The sequence below is a fragment of the Polyodon spathula genome, chromosome 10 (genome assembly GCF_017654505.1).
Source record: "Polyodon spathula isolate WHYD16114869_AA chromosome 10, ASM1765450v1, whole genome shotgun sequence".
NCBI lineage: Eukaryota > Metazoa > Chordata > Actinopteri > Acipenseriformes > Polyodontidae > Polyodon > Polyodon spathula.
Window position 1 is genome coordinate 19,575,400 of NC_054543.1, and position 23,815 is coordinate 19,599,214.

At 36.6% G+C, this 23,815-nt stretch overlaps 1 protein-coding gene across 1 annotated transcript in view; it reads left to right on the forward strand.

Moving 5' to 3' along the window:
- Positions 1-19,733, forward strand: part of LOC121321902 — a 43,431-nt gene extending 23,698 nt beyond the window's left edge. Inside the window, exons 3-8 of the mRNA XM_041261284.1 lie at positions 6,292-6,453; positions 12,389-12,563; positions 14,673-14,815; positions 15,898-16,016; positions 18,910-19,005; positions 19,397-19,733. Of these exons, the coding sequence (XP_041117218.1) occupies positions 6,292-6,453; positions 12,389-12,563; positions 14,673-14,815; positions 15,898-16,016; positions 18,910-19,005; position 19,397 (696 nt within the window). The 3' untranslated portion in view covers positions 19,398-19,733. The remainder of the gene's footprint in view (positions 1-6,291; positions 6,454-12,388; positions 12,564-14,672; positions 14,816-15,897; positions 16,017-18,909; positions 19,006-19,396) is intronic.
- Positions 19,734-23,815: the final 4,082 nt, after the last annotated feature.

A 23,815-nucleotide genomic window follows, 5' to 3' on the forward strand; every position in this document is an offset into this window, starting at 1 on the left:
ACCAAATATTGATTCAAGGGGGAGAACACTTATGTAATCAATTATTTTCTGTTTTGTATTTGTAATTAATTTAGAACAATTTGTAGATTTGTATTTTTCACTTTCACATTATGGACTTTTTTGTGTTGATCAGTGGCAAAAACTCTTTATTAAATCCATTTTGATTCCATGTTGTAACACAATAAAATGTGGAAGAGTCCAAGGGGGGGGGGGGGGGGGGGGGGGTGAATACTTTTGAGAGCCACTGTATATACCCTTCAGTCACTTTTTTTAATTTTAGACATTTTAAAACAGTTAATGTGATCTCTATGGAGTTTGAGAAGTTGCGCTGCCAAAACATTGAAAAAACATATAGTGACTAGGGGGGTTATAAAATACATCTCTATCTGTGTCCCTCAAAAACCCCTTGTAAACTAAAATAAGCAAAGCTCACTAAAATACTATACAGGACAGTCTACTTTTTCTTTGTAAATAAGGCAGTAGAAATTGTATTTATTTTTCCTCCAGTAACTATGTTGCAATGAACATTATCGCTGTCACATGCTGTGTTTTTCACTTAAATCTTAAAACATTTTCCTATAACTGTGTCACTACATTTAGCTTCATTCCTTACCAATAGACATTTTTTGGAAACCGTTTAAGAAGGTAACAGACAGAAATAGGAATTGGAATTTTTAACTAACAGTAAGGCGGGGGGCTCTAAGACTGATGAGAGCTCATGCTCACACATCACATGCAGGAAACACTGTGAAATTTCTGCAAGGCCTTATCCTTGACATGCTGACGCTCAGTCCCAGAAATGTGTTTCCCCAATGATATCATGTATGTGCTACACAGTTATAAATTAAAATTCAGTGAGACCAGTTTTTAACATTAACTTGGACATTTTTCAGTACTTGGGGAGTATTTTTCTCTAATTAGTTTCCATTTCAAGTATTAACTGATTAACACACATCTCTCACAGGTCTACAGCACGTGCCATGCAATGTGAAATTTAGAGCTGTCCAGCCTTTTTGACTTAAAGAGCCTGCAGTAGGCCCTTAAAGAACCACAAAATCTCAAAAACAAATTGATTTTTGACTGGAACCTTAATTAGATTTAGTTTACTTAATCTGACTATATAGTAGAACTCATAAACAGTCTTAGTAATTACCACCCCTATCCACACTCCTCAAATACTACGTGACCGCATGATGGCCATTCACTTCATTCACAATGTGCAAATTTACATTGTAAACCTTTATTTAAAATAAGCCAGCTTGCCACAGAATTCCAGAGTCAATTCCCAAGTCTTGATCTTGCCAGGGGATGGCTGTCATTGATTCTTTGGGAGGAGAGGAGGTCAGATTCCTTTGACTGTGTGGCCTGGGGCCCATTAGAGTCAAAATTTGCAACTGCTGTAAATGGCCAGTGTGGCAACCTATAGACTTTCCAAACAACACAAACACAAAGGAGAGTCAATCATACCCCCCACTTCTCAAGAGACTCTGGGGAAAAGATCCTGCATCAGATTTCCACTCTCTACTTCAATGAGGAGATGTCACGTATCCCTCCAGAACAATTTCAAGAATTTGGCTGCCCAGGGTGGCCCTACACCCAGTGTTGTGGCAGGTGTCTCCTGAATATAAATAAAATCAGGAGCAAAAGCAGGATCATATCTAAGTTAAACAAAATTCAGTTCACATTCAGTGTTGGGGAAGTCACTTTTAAAACATAATCCATTACAGTTACAAACTACTTGAACAAAATTGCAACTTGTTACAGTAACATTACTTTGCCAAAAAAATGACTAGTTACAGTTACAAATAGTTACTTCTCAGGCCTGTTTTACATTTTACAAAAATGTTTTTTTTTTTTCTGTTTGGTCAGATTGTAACCCACTCTTTCTATGACAGCGTTGTTTAGCAAGATGATATGAAAAGCTCATTCATGTGACATGCAAGGTTTGACTTGCACTGTTGAACCACTTCTATGTTATGCATTAGCTGTAGTCCTTTTTAATGTAACTAAAAGTAATCCTTATTTTTTCACATAACATATAATGCATTTCCACATTTCGTTACATGTTTGAAACTTGTACCTGTACCTTGTACCTTGTGTTACCTGTAATGCATTATTCTCCGGCACTGTTCACATATAACAACTTGAAAACTAAGACTGGTTCTTCCAGATTATCAGTGATCAGGAAAGGAAACCAAAAGGAACTGTAAGCTTTAGAAACAGCTTCCCTGCCTGTTTTACAACTGAATTATGAGACCAGAAAGTTGAAACCTGAAGCCAAGTCAGAAAAGAGTTCCACACACAATTATCATTAGACATCTCATCATGTTTCTGTCCATTGTTTGGAGTTGGTTTCCATTAACTGCTTGTCATGGGGCTGAAAGGACAGGAAGCCACATGACTAGGGCATTATGGAATTTGTGCTCTGGGAAACAAACCTGGTAGCACTTCCTGTTTTTGTTGGAATACTTGGAATGTGATCATTATATAAATATTTGTTAAAATGTCCCCTTTATTGTTCCATTCTAAGAACATCTGTGGTTAGAACTTATGGAATCATTAACAGTTAAATACCTGGACCTTTCTTAAGCACGCATTGTTACAACATAGTGCTGTAGTCTAATAATACAAACATTGAATACTAGCTTATCTGAGCTTGATATTAGGGTTACGATGTTATCTTAGGTTCAATTGAGGTGGTACTTCAAACATTATTTTACAAATCAGTATGACTAGGTAGGACAATTGTTCTCTGTTTTACCCACAAAATACAGTTTTTTGCCTTGATGATTGCCAAAAATGTGTTTTCTGTAGTGTACTATCTTATTGTTGTGAATCAAAATTTTTCAATTGGGCTTTTTTTCAATGAACTACATTGCTGTCAACAGGGAGATAATGGAGGTTTCCAGGTGCCTGTCCATATATACAGTTTGTCACACTTTATAGTCAGAATCAGAACCTGACTATATATGGAGGTACCTATCTGCCTGTTATGCTTACATTTTTCTAGAGAACTGCTTATCCATTGGTGATGAAACTTGGGAAGTACATTGCTTACCACCAGTGGTGTACACACTATTTTCTACAAGAAGCAGTGGTGTAGTCGAGCCAGAACTTGTATAATAGGTAATCTAAATCACTTGACTTGCATGTCCTGCACAACTGTTTTGATTCAGTTAGTAGTCCTCTTGATGCAATAAAAAGAGCATTAGGAACTTCTTCTATTGCAAACTACTTCTTTAAGGCGGCGAAAATTAAATGCTGACAAAGACGACAGCAACAGTGGCTACGACTGTGTTGAAAAGAGATAAATGCATTACTGTTCCTATTATATGTGTTACTAGAAGTTCAGTATACAAATGCAATGTGAATTTGTATAATAATTATCATTTAAGAAAATCAATACTTTAGTGGCATTCAGGTGCTTTCATATTTTGCACTGCACTGCTGTCTACCACAAGTTTATCAGTGTTTGTGGTCAAGCAAGTAGGAAAACTGCAAACAACTGAGACACATTGAGGAGACTTGTCATGTTTAATAATATGTCCAAGCAATATCGGAGCCACCCCTGTCTCATGGGGGGGGGGGGGTCTCCATTGTAAAGATAAGGAGCTTGATTGATTCCCATCGTCTCTTTTGCAAAGACAGACCAGTGTTTGCCATTAACCTCAAATACTCTCAAATGGCATTCTCTGAAAGCATGTGCAAATTAGTGCTGCCCCAGAAACCAGGATTTAGGGAGGTCAGGAATTAGTATGCCACTACACCCTATACATTAATTACACAACTTTGCATCAATGCACAGTGTACAGGATTCACTGGAGGGATAGGACCCGCATATTTGTTCCATTCACTGTCAACTGCAATTGATAAAACCATCAAAAATGCCATCAAAATAAACCAGCAATGACATTCAGATAACCCCCTTTTTACTTGTATTTTAAGGGGTCAAGAATTAACTTCACAGTGATTAATTATATAGTTTAAAGTTAAGGAGCTGGTATATTTTTAACCAGTAAAATCAGTAATATACACTCCATCACTAAGTTTAGATAAGAAATGTGATATACAAACGAGCCATCCGGCCCATCAAGGCTCGTCTCGTTCCAGTAGATGATTTGATCCCAGAAATCAACATCGTGGCTTGGTCACCCTTTCCCTATGCTCACCATGCTCCTTGTAAAAATGTTCTTCCTACTCTCTGTCACAAAACTGTCTCCACTACATATTTTCATTATGTGTCCTCTGGTCCTGGTCTCTGTGCTTAAAATACTGGCTATGGTTAATTATGTCAGCACCTGTTTGGATTTTAAAAAACTTCAATCAATCTCCTTACACTGCTTTGTTTTCATAACTCTTATACCTTTTAGTCCTGGGATTAGACAGTATTTATTTATTTTTTTTGTATTGTGGGGACCAGAGTAAAAAGCAGTAGAGCGATCTCACGTCATAACCTCCCTTGATTTGTACTCACTCTTTGTAATCGCTTCCTCACACTGTTTGGTTGCTGACAGTGATTCATGTCTGTTTTGTTCAGGTAGGGAAATGTTTAGTTTAACTCTTTCATGCATGATGACCTCATATGGGGACAGATAAAAAAAAAAAAAAAAACACTATTTTATATTTATATGGGGACATGTGGAAGACTCAAATGCATGATGACCTCATATGAGGGTGTTTTCAATATTCTATGCATGAAGGGTTTAAAAACATGTTTGACTTTGCCCTTGATAAAGAAGGTCCCGTTTTTAGGGATGGGATCAGTTTTCAATGCAAAGAGAGTGCCCTGAAGTGAATTAGTGAATTATATTGCATAATGTGCTGCATGCCTGTCTCATAGAACACAATGCTAGTTTTGATTAAATACATTTTTTGGTCCAGAAGTTGTTAAAACCTTGGCAAGCAGCTGGAATTTGTCAGTGTAGTACTCCAACCTGCCTTCTAAAGATAGCCTGCTTTAATCTCTCCATCTGTATTGGAGTTACTGTTCCAAAAAACACGATTTGAATACTATTGTACTAGTGATTATCCTTCAGAATCCGTAACAGATACATTATTAGTAGTTGCCGACCATAACAGCAAAGGCAACACAATGCATTTGGATCAAATATTGCACGCTGATACTGACAAGGAACTGCAATGGATTACGAATGCAATAGATGCAATGTGATACTTGTGGTCTCTTGCCATTACAGACACTATGTAGATCTCAAATGTGCCGTTTTGAAATAAACACATATTACAGCAAGCACTTATTCTCATTTTAAAACATGTATTTCCGGTACTACATTAGATTAAAGGAAGTTCTCAGTTTCCATGCCTTACTCTCAGGAAATCTGTTACATTTCTATTGGGTCATTTCACTCAGCAGTGTTTTCTGGGTGTTGTTACTGACTGAAAGCATATCAGTCAATATGGGTAAGCAGCTGGTTGGTTAATGATAGGAAATAAGTGGTTGGGTAGGGAAATGACCAAGGAAGCACAACGCAATCTAAAAGCATGTTTTGCAACCATTGATTCCTGTAACCTAGATAATGTGTTTTAAAATTAAAAATACGTGTTTCCTGTAACATGTGATACCTATAAAATGAATGAAAGTGCACAACAGGTACGATTGATGGAATTATGTTGTAAGCTGCAATCACTTTCAAAAGCTTGCTTGCAGAACGCATGTTTACCAGTCCTCTATCATTACACCTAGTACTGCACTGTTGTACTGCCACTGTGGTTGAAGATTTTGTTACACTAATTGTACCTAACAAAATAGTTCCACAAATCTTCTCTGCTATGCACATACATTCATTATATAGGTCACAAATGTATAGTTTTGAAAGAAACGCATGTTTTTTTTAATTTTAAAATTATATCTGGTACTACACTAGCTTAAGAAATCTCTGTTTGCAAGCCATACTTTTATCCTGTCAGACTGTCTTGTACTTCCTGGGTCATTTTACCTGGAGGGTGAAATTGTCCCCACCCCTTTACTGACATTATTCCTGTCAATAAACAAACAGCTGTTTTCTCTATCGACTCATGCTTTCAGACAGTAACATGATTTGACCAAGACTCTGCTGAGGTGAAATGACCCAGGAAGAGCAACTGCAAATAAATAAACCAGATAATAAGGCATACAAACTGAGAGCTTCCTTTTAGCTAAAGTAAGGCTGGATATCATGTTTTAAAACTGCACATTTTACCTATTTAGCTAATATAAGTGCAAGATAGGTCAGATTTCTGAAATGATTTTGTTAGCTACAGTTACTGTAATGCTGATCTCTTGTGTGATTGCAGGTAAACCAGGGGAAGGTGAAGGCGCTCGGCTCTGGCCTGGGATACTTGGAGCATATCTGCCAGCTCATTGAGAAGATCGGCCAGCTCCAGGAGCACAACCTCAAACTCCAGAAACAAATCAGTGGCCTACAGAATAAGAGCAGGACGAAGCAAACGAAGGAGGTAGGATTTGCCTTAACAGTCTCACTGCCATGAAAAATACATCAACCTACCGGTGATGGTAAAAAATAGTAACTTAACATTGTTCTGTTAAGAATTTAGATGTTATTAACTGTAATGGTTTGGAGTCTTAGCCCATTAAATTGATTATGTTACATAATAAACACCTGTAGAAGCCCTATAGAAGTGCACAACAGGGAAGATTTTAAGGAAATGTTTTTTTTTGTTTGTGTTTTTTGCTGCAGTTACTTTAACTATACACATGTAAGAGTTAACATTTTGATAATTATATATATATATATATATATATATATATATATATATATATATATATATATATATATATATATATATATATATACACACACACAGTGGCTTGCAAAAGTATTCAGACCCCTGACCAATTCTCTCATATTACTGAATTACAAATGGTACATTGAAATTTCGTTCTGTCTGATATTTTATTTTTAAACACTGAAACTCAGAATCAATTATTGTAAGGTGACATTGGTTTTATATTGGGAAATATTTTTAAGAAAAATAAAAAACTGAAATATCTTGCTTGCATAAGTATTCAACCCCTGTGCTGTGGAAGCTCCCAGTTTGCACCGATGAAAGAAATTGCCCTAACGAGGACACAATTACCTTACCATTGGCCTCCACCTGTGAACCATTAAAGTTGCTGTCACATTTTCTGGATAAAAACCCCACTGTTGAAGGATCATTGGTAAGGCTGTGAATCTGAAGGAAAATGAAGACCAAAGAGCATTCTACAGAAGTTAGAGATAAAGTGATATAAATGCATAAATTAGGGAAAGGGTACAAAATAATTTCCAAGTGTTTGGATATCCCAGTGAGCACAGTTGGATCAATAATCAGGAAGTGGAAGCTGCATCACACCACCCAGCCAAGAAAAGGCCGTCCCTCAAAACTCAGCACTCAAACAAGAAGAAGACTTGTGAGAGAAGCCTGAGAGAGGCCAACAATCACTTTGAAGGAGCTACAGAGTTCAGTGGCTGGGAGTGGAGTAATGGTGCACCAGTCAACCATATCAAGAGCTCTGCATAACACTGGCCTGTATGGGAGGGTGGCAAGAAAGAAGCAGTTACTCAAAAAGTACCATCTGAAAGCACATCTGGAGTTTGACAGAATGAGAGTGAACCAGCTGCGATATGGGAAAAGGTTTTGTGGTCAGATGAGACCAAGATAGAGCTTTTTGGCCAAAACTCAAAGCTCAAGACACACTATCCCTACAGTGAAGTATAGTGGTGGCAGCATCATGCTGTGGAGATGCTTCTCATCAGCAGGGACTGGGCATCTTGTTACAATTGAAGGAAGAATGGATGGAGCAAAATACAGGAAAATACTGCAAGAGAATCTGCTTCAGTCCGCTAAAAAACTGAAGCATGGGAGGAAATTCACCTTTCAACAGGACAATGATCCCAAGCACAAGGCCAAAGCAACATTGGAGTGGCATAAGAACAAAAAGGTGAATGGTCTACAGTGGCCCAGTCAAAGTCCTGATCTCAATCCCATTGAGAATCTGTGGCACTATTTGAAAATTGCGGTCCACAAGCGTCATCCAACCAACCTGAACAACCTGGAGCAAATCTGCCAAGAAGAATGGGCCAAAATCACTCCGACACTGTGTCCAAAGCTGGTACATACTTACCCCAAAAGACTTAAAGCTGTTATTGCAGCGAAAAGTGGCTCTACCAAATACTAACGTGTGGGGGTTGAATACTTATGCAAGCAAGATATTTCAGTTTTTTATTTTTCTTAAAGATATTTCCCAACATAAAACCAATGTCACCTTACAATAATTGATTTTGAGTTTAAGTGTTTTAAAATAAAATATTGAACAGAATGAAATTTCAATGTACCATTTGTAATTCAGTAATATGAGAAAATTGGTCAGGGGTCTGAATACTTTTGCAAGCCACTGTGTATATATATATATATATATATATATATATATTATATATATATATATATATATATATATATATAAAATAATTTAATTTAAAATACTTATAATAATAACGGGTTTGCCCAATATAGAGTGGGCCTGGTTCACCAGGCTTTTGTTTTTTTAAAAAGAACTAAAGAAATTCCCACAAAAACGTGATCTAAACAAGTCTAAAATCCGACACACATTCGTACTTTCTTAAGGACTGTAGAATTATAGATTTACCATTACAAACTTTCAATTAACTAATTTTCCTTTACAAAACCCACAATGTTGAAATTCTAAAAACTTTGTGAATAGGGCCTGCCTCCATGTTTATATTTTAATTCTAGTTTTGAAATAACTACTTTCTCCAACATTTAAGATTTGTGCAGCATTCTGAAATGCTAAGAACATTGTATCCTTCTTGGCTCTCTCTGGTGTTCTGGAATACGCTCAAGAAGCAGGGAAGGAATGTTGAAATTAGTATCTGTTTCGGGGAGCTCTTTTTTCACACATGTCAAAGCCCTATCTCTGACTCACAATGAGAAACAGATGATGTCCAGAACTTGGGATTGCCTCATAAAGCTAATGAGTGCGTCCAGGCAAAGCACATGGCTGCTGAACAGACTGCTAATCCATCTGGACAGATGTATAGAGAAGATTGGAGGAGCCCTGATATCTTTGGTCATAGTGATTACTCCCCTCTTCTTAAAACAAAGCGGCCTCCATCACATGTCATCTGGAATGCATCCATTTCAAAAGTTACTGACCTGTGCTTAGCCCAAAACTAACATACTAGCCATATACGCTAGTGAACACAATTAAAAAAGACATCGAACATGAAAGTGGTTAAGTCCATAAATAATGTGTTTGACTGCAAGCCACAAGTTAGCAGAGTGTAGATGTTCATGTTAAACCATTAAAGCTGACACAGTTGACAAGTTATAAAATATCTGGAAATACTACTTAAACAAACGGCACAGTTGTTAAAGACAAACATGCAGTCCACACTTAAATCTTGTTAAGGTTTTCAATAAAAAGATATACTGTAACCTGGTTTTCTTGCAAACTGAGTTTTATTTTATCCTTTTGTATGTTTTCATTATTCCTTTATGTGGCAGGTATAATCATTTAAGAAGTATTGAATTCCATTGTCTAAATAGCACAAGCGTTATCACCTCTGGTCTTCCTTTTCTTAGATTGTTTTATACTTACTTTTGGAATATGAGCTGTCTGAAAGGCAACACTATAGAGGTAATGTTGTAGTCATTGTCTTGTACGAAATCACTTCCTGTGCTACTGGTCAGTTTGCCTCCAATAGCTGCAATTAGGTCATTTGACCTTCCATACAGGAAGTGATAAGATACTACAAGGAAACTTTTTTTTTTTTTTACTTGAAAAAAATCTGTAAATAACCCACATTTAAGAATAAAAAGCAATCAAAGATACATTTACTACAATAAAAGGGGACTTGTGACTGCTAAAGAATATATATTCCCAAACAGTTTGCAGTCCTCCAATACAGTAGGTCCTATCACTGGTATCTTGTTTTGATATCTCTTACTGCATAGTTGATTACAGAGTAAGTAGATTGGAATGTCATTTTAATTCTGAGTGGTTCTGGGCTTAATTCTCATGCCTTCACCTAGCTTTGAACTGGCCTCTAGACGCACTGTGACTAACCTTTAAACTCTGTCAGCTCCATATACTGGATTGTTTTTTAGAATTATGTTTGTTAAAAATTAATATGCTAATGAACATTTCAGAACAACATTTTGAAAGCATCTATGCGGTTCGCTAAAGTAGGGTACTGTTGAGTATGATACTGTAAGGTATTAAAAGCTATTTTTTAAAAAAGTACAGTAATGAAAGACAAACTCATTTAGTCCAAACTTAAATCTTGTTAAGTCTGTGAAAAGATAACACCTGTTTTTCTTGCAAACTGTTTTTTTCCTTTATGTGCCAGGTATAACAATTAGCACAAAAAAAAAGTCATTTCTCAACTAAAAAGAACAGATTACACATAACTTCATTTCAGGACACTATGTTTTTCAACCTGCTAAAGTTCCACTTTCTTATCAAGCCAAAGTGTTTAATGTTATCTTGGAGAGAATTCCAGATTCCACTGCCAAACTCTGATAAAGAGGGAATTACATTTCAAAGGAATCAGAGATGAAATTAGGGAATTTCATTTGGCAAAGACAGTAGTGTCGGTGAGTCATACTGCAGGCAGTGCTGGGGAAGTAAAAAAAGAACCTGTTATAGTACAAGTCACTTGAACAAAATTGTAATAAGTTACAGTTACACTTACTTCTCAGGCATAGTTTATATTTTACAAATATATATATATATATATATATATATATATATATATATATATATATATATATATATATATATATATATTTATTTTTTTTTTTTTTCAGGCTGGTCAGGCTACAGAAATATTCTTTGAAGATCCAGCTATTGAAACAACTCGTTCTCTCTCTGTACACCATTTCCTAGCATAATGATATAAAACACGCGTTTGTAAGATTACACTGTTGAAGCGCTTTCTGATTTCCATGGTATGCATTAGCCATAGCCCTTTTTTTAATGTAACTAATTTTTATAAGTACATTATTTTTTAAATATAAGGTAATGCGTTACAACATTTAGTTACCTATTTGAGAAATGGACCATTGCAGTTACAAGTTACTGAAAAGTGTAATCACATTACAGTAAAAAAAATAATAAAAATAAGACAACAAAAAATGTAGAAATGAGAGGAAGCCATTTGGGCTTTTTAAGCTTGTTTGGTTCGTAACTGATCAGAACTTTGTCAGAGATTCTGCCTCAATGTATAATTCCATACATTTTCCACACCAAGCATTGGCAAACATTTCATTTTAAACCAATATATCTAGATACTAAGCTAGGTTAAATAAATCTCTGTTTGCAGGCCTTGATTTCAGATAGCCTTGCACTTTCAGGATAATTTCACCTGCTGTCCCCACCCCTTCAGGGCCTTTGTTCCTGTCAGTAAGCAATCAGCTGCATCCCTATAATGACTGACATGCTTTGCAACCAGTATGATGCTTCATCCTGAAGACACTGCTAAGGTTAAGTGACCTAGGAAGTGTAAGTGTAACAGATTTACTGGAGGGCAACCCAAGCACATTGAGAGCTTTCCTTTACCCAGTGTAGTACCAGATGTCATGTCTTAAAATGAAATACATATATGCAAAAGAAAAGAAAAAAAATGATCATTTTCTATGTCTTATTCTTGGGAAATCAGTTACACTTCCTGGGTCATTTAATCTTAGCGATATATTTTAGGTCATAGCAGGTTACTGACTGAAAGCATGTCAGACAACAGAATAAGCAGCTGGATGGCTAATGACAGGAAAGAAGCCATTGAAGGGGTGGGGACAATTACACTCTCCAGGTGAAATGATTACTTGAAAGCAAGCAGACACAGAGTTCTTTAATCATGTGTTGTACCAGATATTATGTGTTGAAATAAAAAGTAGATATAATCTAACATGTGTTTCTTTCATAACTGCACATTTGAGACCTATATAACAAATGGTCAGAACAGGTAAGATTTATGGAATTATTTTGTTAGCTACAATCACTTTAAAGCCAGTAAAATGTTTGGGGTCAGGTCACAGGGAGTCCTGTTTTAGTGACAAGGGAGTTGAGAAAAAATGTTCTGTGAAATGTTGACAGCAATAGAAACCTTTCACTCCTCCACACTAGTGCTTGTTTAACTGAAGAATGTGAACTTCGCTGCAGTGATGAATTTTCTCATCTCGATAAGAACAGCGCTTTGAAATACAACAATATTTTTTTTGGGGGGGGGGGTAATAATGTGGCAAAAGACAAGTTAATTTGTACAAATATAGCCTTTGGTAGTTTCATTGAAGGTGAAACAACTTGGTAAGTGACTGACTGGTCCCCTTTCAGTCTGTAACCCTTTCTCTTCTGTTGTCTTTCCTGATGTAGGAGTACTTCTTGCAGCACTGTTGCTGTGGAGCAGCCAGCTTGGCTTTTCAGGAGCTGAAAAGACATTCTATTCACAGGAGTGAGTTCGACAACCTAACCCCGTCCAACGGCACCCTGTCTGACCTGTCAACAATACCAGAAATAGCCAGAAGGCCTAACAGCTTGAAGAAGAAAGGTTTGTAAAAAGATATGCATGTTTCATTTTTGGTGTGGAAGTTGCTGAATTAGAAAATCAGTTTATTTAACCACAGAGCACATGTACTACAAACAACGGAAGTGGTATTGTTCACATATGACCACTGGGCTTCAAGCTTAGGGGGTTTCATTTTCCATGGATATCCAATCCTTTTTTAGACTGTCTACAAAAGGGCCCGATAACAATTGTACCAAATTGTGTGGTGTTTTGTGGTTTCAATAAAAAATAGCATTCCTGTCCTAGACATACCATATATTAGTATTTTCAATTAGGGGCTTAGAACATGCATTTTTGTTTGCATAGTGCCTGTCCTCCTATATCTGATTGAAAAGCATCAAGTGGGAAATAAAATGAGGCATGCGTTTAGACTCAGCCGCTAAATTGAGTTCAACTGTGACCAAATTAAACACAGACCACGAGGTAAAAAGCGAGTATCTCAACACCTCACACCATGCCTGGTGCATCGAATGTATAAGAAAAAAGCATTTGTTGAATTTAAAAGCTATTTGTTATTATTTAATTTATGGTAACAAAAATGAAATATCATGATATAAATTTAAATGTATGTTTGACCCAGTCTTTTGTCTTATGTTATAAGCGTGTCTTTTCGTGAGCACTTGAGAGGACCGCAAAGACACATTAACATATATATATATATATATATATATATATATATATATATATATATATATATATATATATATATATATATATATATATATAGCATGATACATAAATGTTGCTATCTATGTCTTTACAGTATCCATAGTCTACCGTTTACGAGACGACTCAATAAAATGGGATTCTGGAATATTTGTATTGACTGACAGTGGCTTTATATAATAAACTACTTAATAGATCACTTCATTTGATTTCAATATGGATCCTAAAACTGTAGTGATCCTAGAAAAAAAGCACTCTGTTTACATCCAGTTTGCTTACATCCCCCAGGTGGTTTTAGCTGTCAGGACACAAGTGTCTTCCCCCTTCCAAATGGTGTTTTTGATATACTAATTTACAGGGCACGTTAAAGAGAGCTTTGTTGGCTTTTAAGATATTTAACAAAAAACTGGTTAAATATGTAAAACTATTAATTTAACACTGTAACCCTGACCCTTCACCTCAGCTTTGCTGCTGCTGGCTGCTGGCTGGTTGCACAGCTCACATTCTCTCAGGGCTAATGACAGGGAGCGACCTCTCATGCCCCCTCTGTAGGTTACAACTAAAAGTAAACTAGGTCGACTTAGCTCGGTTCTTGGTAGTGTAGTGTTTTTGCATTTTTAAAGTTTATACTAGTAGCAAACTAGCAATATCAATATTTTATTTATATTCAGCTATTTGAATTAAAGGGAAATCATTGTGAATTTTGGAAGGACGGAAGTTATTTGGGGTGGCAATCCATTACATTTTAAATTGCATTTTGGAACATAATAAATCCAAGCAGTGTGCAAATATATATAGTGCATAAACAGCAAAGTGTTACAAAAATGTATGCACACAAATAGAGCAGCTGCTATTAACAAATATGTGATTTAAAGTGGTGACTAGTCGACTATTTTTACCTTGACTCTTAAGAGTAGTCATTCTACCCTGAATGTGCTGTATGACTGTGGCATCTTCCTTGAAACATATATCTTTGTTGTTTTTCTAAGTATTTAGTGATTCATTAAGTGTCTTAAAGTAACTTGATATTGTACAATGATACTTTGCTGACAATCCCTACATATCTACTATGACATGCTGCCAGCAGCTCTTAAAATATAATTATATAGAGCTGGTATAAATACACACTCCCCTTCATTAAATGATTACCTTTTCACAAAATAGTCCCTTGTTATTGGTCATTTTATCTTATTATATATCATATACATGTATTTTTTTTTTAATGAAACAAGATTGAAACATTCCATCTTTCAGTTCTACTTGAGGGCTATTTTCTTTAATAATACAATAAAATGTTGGCATGGAAACTGGGTCAGGGATTCAGTCCTGTGATTCTTGCACGTGTTTTAACAGATTGTCCAACAACAGTAAAAGAATCCTAAATCTGTGTGTGTTCTTCTCAAGAGACTGTATCTTCCTTCCCAGGGACTGACGCACAAGCAAAGCCGGGACATAATCCCCTGGCGCCTGTACTGAGGAGGAGTCACAGGAGCTGGGTGGAGACTGACCTTTGTGACAGTGAGCAGGCCCCAATCAGCACCCTCCCTCAAACCCAGCTTATGAGACGGGTGAGTGATACCCCTGACCAGAGAGGCTTTCAAGTCTGGGGTGATAAGCATGGGGCAACATGACTGAAATAACAAAAAGTGCCTCGTTGTATCACTGTACAGAGGAGAACCTGATCAGTCCCTCAGTAGCACTGCATTTTACAACCTGTATTCCATGGAGTATGGATTTCTAGCTTACTCTTTAGTACACTTTGTCCCTGTGGCATTCAGTTTTAAAAACAACACTTCCTCTATGCTGTGAAGTGAGACAAATAAAGCAAGCTACTACTACTGCTACTACTTGTAGCAGTAAGAGGTTATGCACGACACATTCAAGCTCAGTTGTAGCTCAGGATGTCCATTCCACAAGAGAATCAGAGTGACTATCCACAAGTGGGCTTACTGACATTGAGTGAAGGAAAATCATTATCCTACACAGCACCCTATACCAGTGCTATAGTTTTAGAATATGACATTATTACTATCTGATACCAGCAGTCTAATACAAGCCTTCAGATTTAAACCGTTTAAACAAATAAATTCCAGATGGCTGTGACACATCAATATGAGTGTCTACTATATACTGTATTATACAGGTATATTAATAAAGAAGGTACTTTTTTAAAGAAAATTATTGTATCAATCAATTGTGCACAATTCTTTTTAAACTTTTCTGCAAATTGTAATCGATTAGAGGAGGTACAACTTGCAAATCGTTATTCGGAGTGCAGGAATTTCCCCATGAAGGAAGGACTGACTACTGTTCCAACAGTTTAAAACCTTAAGGACAGATAACTGTACTTCTGTACACCAAACGAACCATGACTAAGTATATTAGCACCTATTTGTGCTATTTGGTGATCCAAACCAGTATTGGAAAGCATTAGCATGTTCTCATCAATCTGCAGTACTTCAATGGAGTATAGTGTATATACTGGCAATCTGAAAAATGTGATTAAAAGTCAGGATAAAGCTGTAACAAAATATGGGTAAAGCAGGAAAATAAATATTGTGTCAAACATCAAAGAACAGACTAGGGTACAACCATATCATCCTGCCGACAGTGAAATGCAACTAATATGTTGCTCTAATTGTCTTTCTAGAGTGAAAACCATCATTGGGGAAAAGTCAAGGACTTGGTGAAGAAGACAAAGCTTAGAAACCAGAGCAGACTGGGGCTGTCATCCAACGCTCTGAAGAGATCCTGCCCACAGCTCTACAGGTAAGAGTCTTTGCACCGGGCCTTAAATACATATAGAAGAACCATCTGCCTATAGGATCTACAGAAACCCCATACCCCATTACAATCTAAACTTCATTGTTCAAACTTTGGTTTTATCTGTACAAACAGCCTCTTGGTGACATGTCATCCTTCTACCTCGTTGTCATAGAAACCATGCTAACCGGCCCTCTGTGTCAGGTATTTACAGTTTGTGTTACCTATTTAAAGGTAAAGGCATTGTTTCTTGATTGGGAATGTCCTCTCAACATTTTACAGTATTAATTAGGCATGTGTGGCAGAGTGGTTGCAGTGCATATGTGCAGTGATGCCACGGACCCAAAAGATGCAACACAAAACAAAGAAGGACGGGGCAAAAACTGAAGCGCAACGGCGCTCAGTGCATTTATTAAATAATAAAAGAAAAGGTTTAAACAAAACACTAAACAAAAAAGCACAAGGGCCAAACAAACAAACACTAAACAAGTAGTACGCTGGTTGCGAAACCAGCATACGTAGCAATTGTTTATTTTTCTTTTAAACAGACTTAGGAGAGGAAGTACTCTCCTCTAACACTCTCTGCCAAATAAACCTGGAGTGCATCTTTTTATAATCTGTGGCTGGAGCCTTAATTACCTAATTTGATACAATAATTACCTAAAGGCTCCAGCCACATTCCCACGAGGGTACTGGGGAAGAGGTTTTAACCCCACCCCCGCAGACTACAGACTATAAGACTGGCTTTTTCACTGGTCTCAAACAGCAAATAATAAAAGACGGACGGTGCTCAACCACTCGCACATAAACACAATAATAATAACAACAAATGAATACATACATACATAAATAATAAAACACACAAAGGATGGGCACCTCGTCACAGCATGCCAGTAATGTAGTGGTGTACTGGCACTGTATTCCAGTCCAAGTCTTTGATCCAGTCAGTTCATAATTGATGCTTAGCAGGTTCAGTTAACTAATTTAGGACCTGGTTGGAATAAAGACGTGAACTGGAATAGGCCCTGTGCACCATGCACCAATAGTTGTGCACCATGCACCAATAGTTATAGATTTAAAAGGCTTTGAAACAGGGCTAGAGCCAATGGTTAGTTCTAGGTATTTTGCAACCGGTAATGGCTGAGTAAAATAAGATTTGCAGCTGAAGTTCAGTTTTGGGACTGAATAAAGCTGAATTCTCCAGTTAAATCCAACTACTGTCCTGTTTATTCAATATCAGCATTCAAAATATTGTGCGCTGGGTGATGTAGTTGGAAAGGTTTGTGCTTTAATGGTCTAAAACTGTGCAGGGAGGAAGTTTTTACAGGATTTGTGGCAGATGCCCAGTCCAAGCCAACAGCCAGAGCTAGTGCAGATTGAGAGCATTATGCAAACAAAAAAAGTTCTAACAATAGACAAAAGCTTTTCTGATTCAGTGACAGCTGGGTGTCTTCCAGCTGAGAATGCAGTGGATACAGTTTCAGCATTCAACATTTCCACATGATGCACTTAACTGTCAAACAAACCTGTTCACCTGTGTGTCAGTTAACAGATTAAAAACATACAAGTTAGACAAAGGGAGAGGCCGTGTAAAGATATGATTTTTATAAAAAGGCAAAGTTACAAAACAAAGTCTGACAAAAGTAGCCCACCTTTTGAAAATTGGTGAGCACATAATAAAGAAAGGAGGAGAAAGTTAGTCCTGATTCTGTCTTGGTTAAATTGGGAGTCTTTATTCCACCAGACAGCGCAACTCACATATCCACTAAGGCTATTTTTGTTGTGCGTTTAACCACATACAGGTGAATTCTGTAACCGTAGGTGTGTGCCAAGTACCCATTGCTATTAATGCAGTTGTTACGATTATGAAAAGCCTATTACTAGTAACTGGTTGCACAATGTTTTTGTATGTTAAAAAAACAATACATTATATCAGTCTCAATTTGTCAGTGATAACTGTTAATCTTAAGAGAAACAAACTTCTATTCCATGCAAGATATTGGAAGGACCAGTGCACCACTGATATTGCAATATAAAGAAGTGAAGTAAATAATATAATAACTGGGGAGCAATTTGCTCAACGGGCTTATCCAGTTCATATTTCCCATAATACACAGCTGCTTGATACAGGAAACACACAGCAAGAGAGAGAGACCCCAGCACAAGCTGCCAGACGGAAAGGAATGCCAATGTACCTCACATAGTTAGTGTCTTCTATCGCTCGCGTCTCGGCTCTCTGTGTTTATGTAGCCTCCCACCCCTTGGGTGGGCATTCAGTTCTAATATCACACACTACCCCATGCATGATTCTCTATGTTCAATCAAAATTCTTCATTTAAGTACTAGCTGTTTGGTTTAAATCCTTCCCTCTTTCTGTGACGTCATCGGAGTACAATCCGAGTGTTAGTATATCATATCCTAGTATGTGTATGAATAGGAGTACGGGTAATGGGTCCTCTGCACACCCCTACAACTGACCTCCGTTTTAGGCTCCTACACCTCAGACATTGTCCCACCTTGAAGAGACAGGGCCAGGTACTCTCTGGTTATATCTGCCTAGCAGTCAAAACCCCAATCTGAAAATGTCAGGAAGTGTAAATAAGAACATAGTTTTATTAACTGATAAAAAGGAAAGCAAAGATAATCTTTTCACAGTACACATTTTTTCTCCTGTGTACTTGTATTTATTTTATTTTCTTTAATGAAAAAGTGAAATTGGTCATGACCCCACTTCGGAACACCACCACACATATTTTGGCAGAGCATGCAGTGTTTCCAGTGTAAGCTGGTGAAAAGCACATTGGGATAATAATAATAAAAAAAATAAATAAATAAAACTGAAAAACATCAGGATGTTTTAAAAGCTGCTGATTAACAGACATTGTTTTGTCTCACGCAGGCCCGATTTGGGATCCGCTGACCTGCCAAGAAGAGACAGGAACTCTATGATTGCACTAGGGCATTATGTGAAACATGACTACCTCTGGCCTCACTAGTGAGTTTTGACACTTAAGATCTACTCTCCTCTCCATGCGACTTCAAAACCTCATTCGTCAACATGAAGCAGTTTCAACTTTGAAATCTATTGTGTGGTATCACATACCTCAAAGTAAAGTAAAAACATAAAGACAGTCAGCATGGTTACCGTAGTAAATTATGTAAATGCCTTGCGTAACCATGGGGAAAGCACCTAATTATTGTGCAAATTTACAGTGGCAAACTTTTGTAAGGGATGCTGCCTTTCAGAAGCCGATTATGACACACAAACTGGATACCTTGTAATGTTACTCACTAAATTCACAAAATACCTTACTATTAAATTAGTACAGACAAAACATTCCAGGAGACCTATGTTCTAATACCCTGCATGTTCTACATTCTTTCAGAGACAAACATGCAGGAGTTCTGGGCACTGAATTGAAGATGTGCAGAGGCTGGATAGAGTGTGTCTGGGGTAGGGGCTCGCTGAAGAATATGAGAAATGGAAGAGGAGTCTTTTGAAGAACGATAAATATGCACTACAGAGTTACAAAATAGCAGACTTTTCAAATGGTGTTACAATGTGAGATAATGAATCACTAATCCGTACCGTTTTATAAGTGGATCTTACTGAAGAAAATAAAAAGGAAACAATGGCAACATTTAATATGCAATTCAAAGGTTTTGTTTTTCATTCTGTTGTTCTGAAAAAAAGATATGCAACATATTAAAAAGCAGAAGGGATACTACTTCTCATATTAAAAACTTTTTTTTTTTTTTTTTTTTTTAGAAGCTGTCAGTATTGTGGTAATATTTTAACTTTAAAACGTCATCAATAGGTTACACTATTGGTAATATCTAACTATTTCAATGTAATGGTATATCATACTTTTATTTTTTTTATACAGTGATTCTTTAATTAAAATTCATGTTTTGTAAAAGTTTCTGGATAAGGTGGAAACTAAATGTGAAATCACTCCTTTTCTAAGATAATGTATATGCCTACATTTTGATAGAATGCTCAAATAGTGTATTAGTGTATTATTATAATACTGTATTTAAAGATGTACCTGACAAAAGCTTTACAGGACCTAAATCCACTATGTCTTGGCTGTAAAAAGAAGCAGCACTAATGTATTGTCTGTAGGTTCGTGCATGTAAAGGACGCTCCCTGTTGTATTTGCCTCAGAATTCCTTATGTTGCGACTGGATGTGAATCATAAGTAGAAACCAATCAGAGGGCTGTACGGAAATTAATTCCACAGACAGTCACCTTGGATCTGGTTAGAGTACAGTAGGCGTTCTTTGTGAAGGAAACAGGAAAAAACTACAGGGTGCTGGAGCTTTAAGAGCAAAATATTTGATATTGAAATAAATAGGTAAACAAATTCACCTTAAAGTGTTTTTAGTCACAATAATGTAAAATGTCCATAATTTCCATATTAACCCCTCAAGCAATATGGTAACTCAAAAATGAGTGCTGGACTTGGAGACAGGCAGATAAAACAAGGTTGATTTTGGATACATTTTATTAGTGTAACGGGAAACATAAAAATAATACAGGGGCTGAATTTCTCATACCTGATTCATTGCTTGAGTCTTTGCAATAAACTTTAAATTGGTTTCTGCCAGGCTGCATAGCAACTGGAAAACGGCCTATTTTACCTTCAGAGTTTCTTCTAGAAAGCCCAATATGTTCTAATAAGCTTATTAACTGAAAAGAATGGGGCAGTGGTAGTACAAAGCTGTTTATCTTTTACAATTGGACGTTGCTAGGATTAGATACTTAGCATGCAGGTAATTAGCTTCAAATACTTTAGCCTCAAATAATAATCTAATAAAACACATTTGTTTACTACAGCAAAAGTAGGAGTTTCCATGCATGGCCATTAAAATATGTTGTTTAAAGAGTGTGAAATTGACTGATTTCCATGTTATTCAGTACAGTAAAGTGGATGTCAAGAGGAATTCAGAGTTTTCCTAGCAGTCCTGTGTGAAGTGTGAAGTAAATATTCATTTTTCAAGACATGTTCCTTATTGCGGGAATGTTTTTCTCCTGTAACTATTTATAGAGAATGTAAACAAACTGAACTTGGTGTGTCAATTTCAAAAAAGCAAAAGGGGGTTACAACTGTTACATTGGTAAGCACTGTTTAGTGAACTAAAAACTATTTTATTTCATGAAACTATTCCAATAACATCAGAATTTTATTTTTATTTATTTTATTTTTTTTTTAAAACACCACCCCCATGCAAGTTGTAATGGACTGAACCAAAAGTTCTGTGCATTTCTTGTTTTGTTGTAATGTGCCTAATACTGTGTTTATAACTCAGATGTTAATGAAGTGTACAGTGATTAATTTTGTATTGACATAGTGAGTACAAGACCATACTCTCTGCAATAGTATGTAAGTAGTTATAGGCTTCAAATGGGGAAATTGATTATAGTATTAAAACATGCCCAAACTGTTGATTACTTTAAGTAACACTACAAGACGCTCTTAAGCTGACAGTCTGAGATCCACTCTATTATGGCAAAAACTAATTTTGTGAACATTCCTCTCATACCATAAATAATTATGCTGAGGAGATACCAATTGCTGTGTATATCAGAATTTTATCTCTGTCTGAAATATATGTAGACAATATTGAAGTAATCATTGTAGATATTTTTACATGCAAAATATTTTAATAAGCAATGAATTTCTTGTCCACTTTCATATATTATTTTAGTGAAGCTGAAACTCTTTAGCACTCCAAAATATTGACATGAACAGTGTGCAGTATTTACCATATGTAAAGTACCATTTATACCTCTGTGTATAATACTTATTTTATTAATATAAATGTATATTGAAAAGTTTATATTTATGAAAAACTTTGTATTGTATTGCTCATCTTTGTTTGACTAAAATACCAATGTTTTCTAAACAAACCAATTCCAAATGTATGTTTCTTATAAATTGTGAAATTTAAATGACCTTGGTTAAAATAAAACTATGGGAACACTGTACTTAGTGCCCTGGGGGAAACATATTGGCATGGCACAGGCATTAATGCTTTAACTATGGGCTTCCGTTCACAGTGCTACACTAGTATGCTTCCCCACAATCAGCCTGGAAGAGACTTTTCAGTAATTATATAAAACTATATGTAAATATATTTAAGCAGAAACAGCAGTACAGAATCATACAGAACTCATAATACATATTAATAGGATTAATATGATATCAGGAAAGAAATTAAACATTTTAGCCATAAGACACAATATAGTACAAGTCTTGCTGCTATTGCTGGATTATGGAGATGCTGTTTGTCAGTTTGCTACTGCAGCTGCTCTTTTTAACAGACTTTGCAGCTTTATACTGCAGTGTGATTCCATGACACACCACTGTCCTATGTGTGATAAGGTGGATTTGCTTTATCTAATTTCAATTAGAAACTTCCCTTGGAGCCAAATATTTTTTTAGTGTGCACAGAATCAAATGGTAGCCTCTCTGACCAGTCTGTTACAATGCTTTCTAATAATTATTTGTTATGTTAAACAACTAGCCCTAACTACTGCGCTGCATCTGTTAGGAAGTCCATTGGAAAGTGATTGTTTACTTTGCTCCATCAAGCATAAATAAGCTTCCTGCAAAAATAAGGGCAACTGGTTATTCTCCCTGATTTTGCTAATACATGAGAGGACATTATTAGGTTTTTATGACATGAGAGTAGTTATTATTTACACACAGAAAGATGTTAAATATAGTTTTGGTCTCAAACCATTCTTTCCTGTCATTAATGAACCGTCTGATCTTTAATGACAGAAGCATTTAATTACATGCTTTGACCTCAAAGACACTAAATTTAGAGCTTCCTTTAGCTCTTGCGAACCTAATTCACATGCTCCAGATTAAATGACTTGAAGCTGGGTTTTTGTTGAAGAAACTGTAGCAAACAAAATGGTTCCATAAATGTTAGACACTTCTTCTAGTAGGTATATATGATTGAAATGTTGCTAGAAACACATATTATAGCACACATGTATTATCATTTAAAACAGTAAAACAAACAGTACTATTTTAGGTTAAAGGGATCTCACGCTTGCTATTCATTATTTTCGGAGTTATCTGTTCCACTGTCAGTTGACCTCAGCAGTGTCTTCACGGTCATGTTACTGGCTGAAAGCAGGTCAGTCAACAGGGGAGCACCTGATTGGTTATTGACAAGTAAGAAGTCAATGAAGAGATGGGTTCAATTTCACCTTCCAGGTTCCCAGAGGTGCAGTACAGACTAAATACATGCCTTGTAAGCAAAGATTTATTTAATCTAGTGTATTACCAGATATGTTTTAAAATGAAAATGCATGTTTGCTAAAGCATGTGTTTCTTTCAAGACTGCACATTTGCACTCTATATAATAACTGGATGTGCACACTCAGTGTCCCCAGGCGTGCATTTTTTGGCTACCCGATTTCTCCAAGGAGCTTGGCGATTGCGCTCTCCTAGGAGAGCCACTCTCCCCGAATGGTGCCTTGAGATTGTACTGGAGGCTCTCACGCAGGCCCCATTTGAGCCTATATACTCCATCGAGTTGAAGCACCTGTCCATGAAGACATCCTTCCGCTTGGCTATCACCTCCGCAAAGCGGGTTACTGAGCTACAGGCACTAACTGTGCATAGCTCCTGTATGCGTAGTTTTGATGACGCTAGCAGACTGTCACTGTGTGCAAACCCTGCTTTTCTCCCCAAGGTGGTTACAGCCTTCCACGTGAATCAGTCCGTGGAACTGGAGTCCTTTTATCCTCTACCGTTTGCGACGGAACAGCATATGAAGTTGAG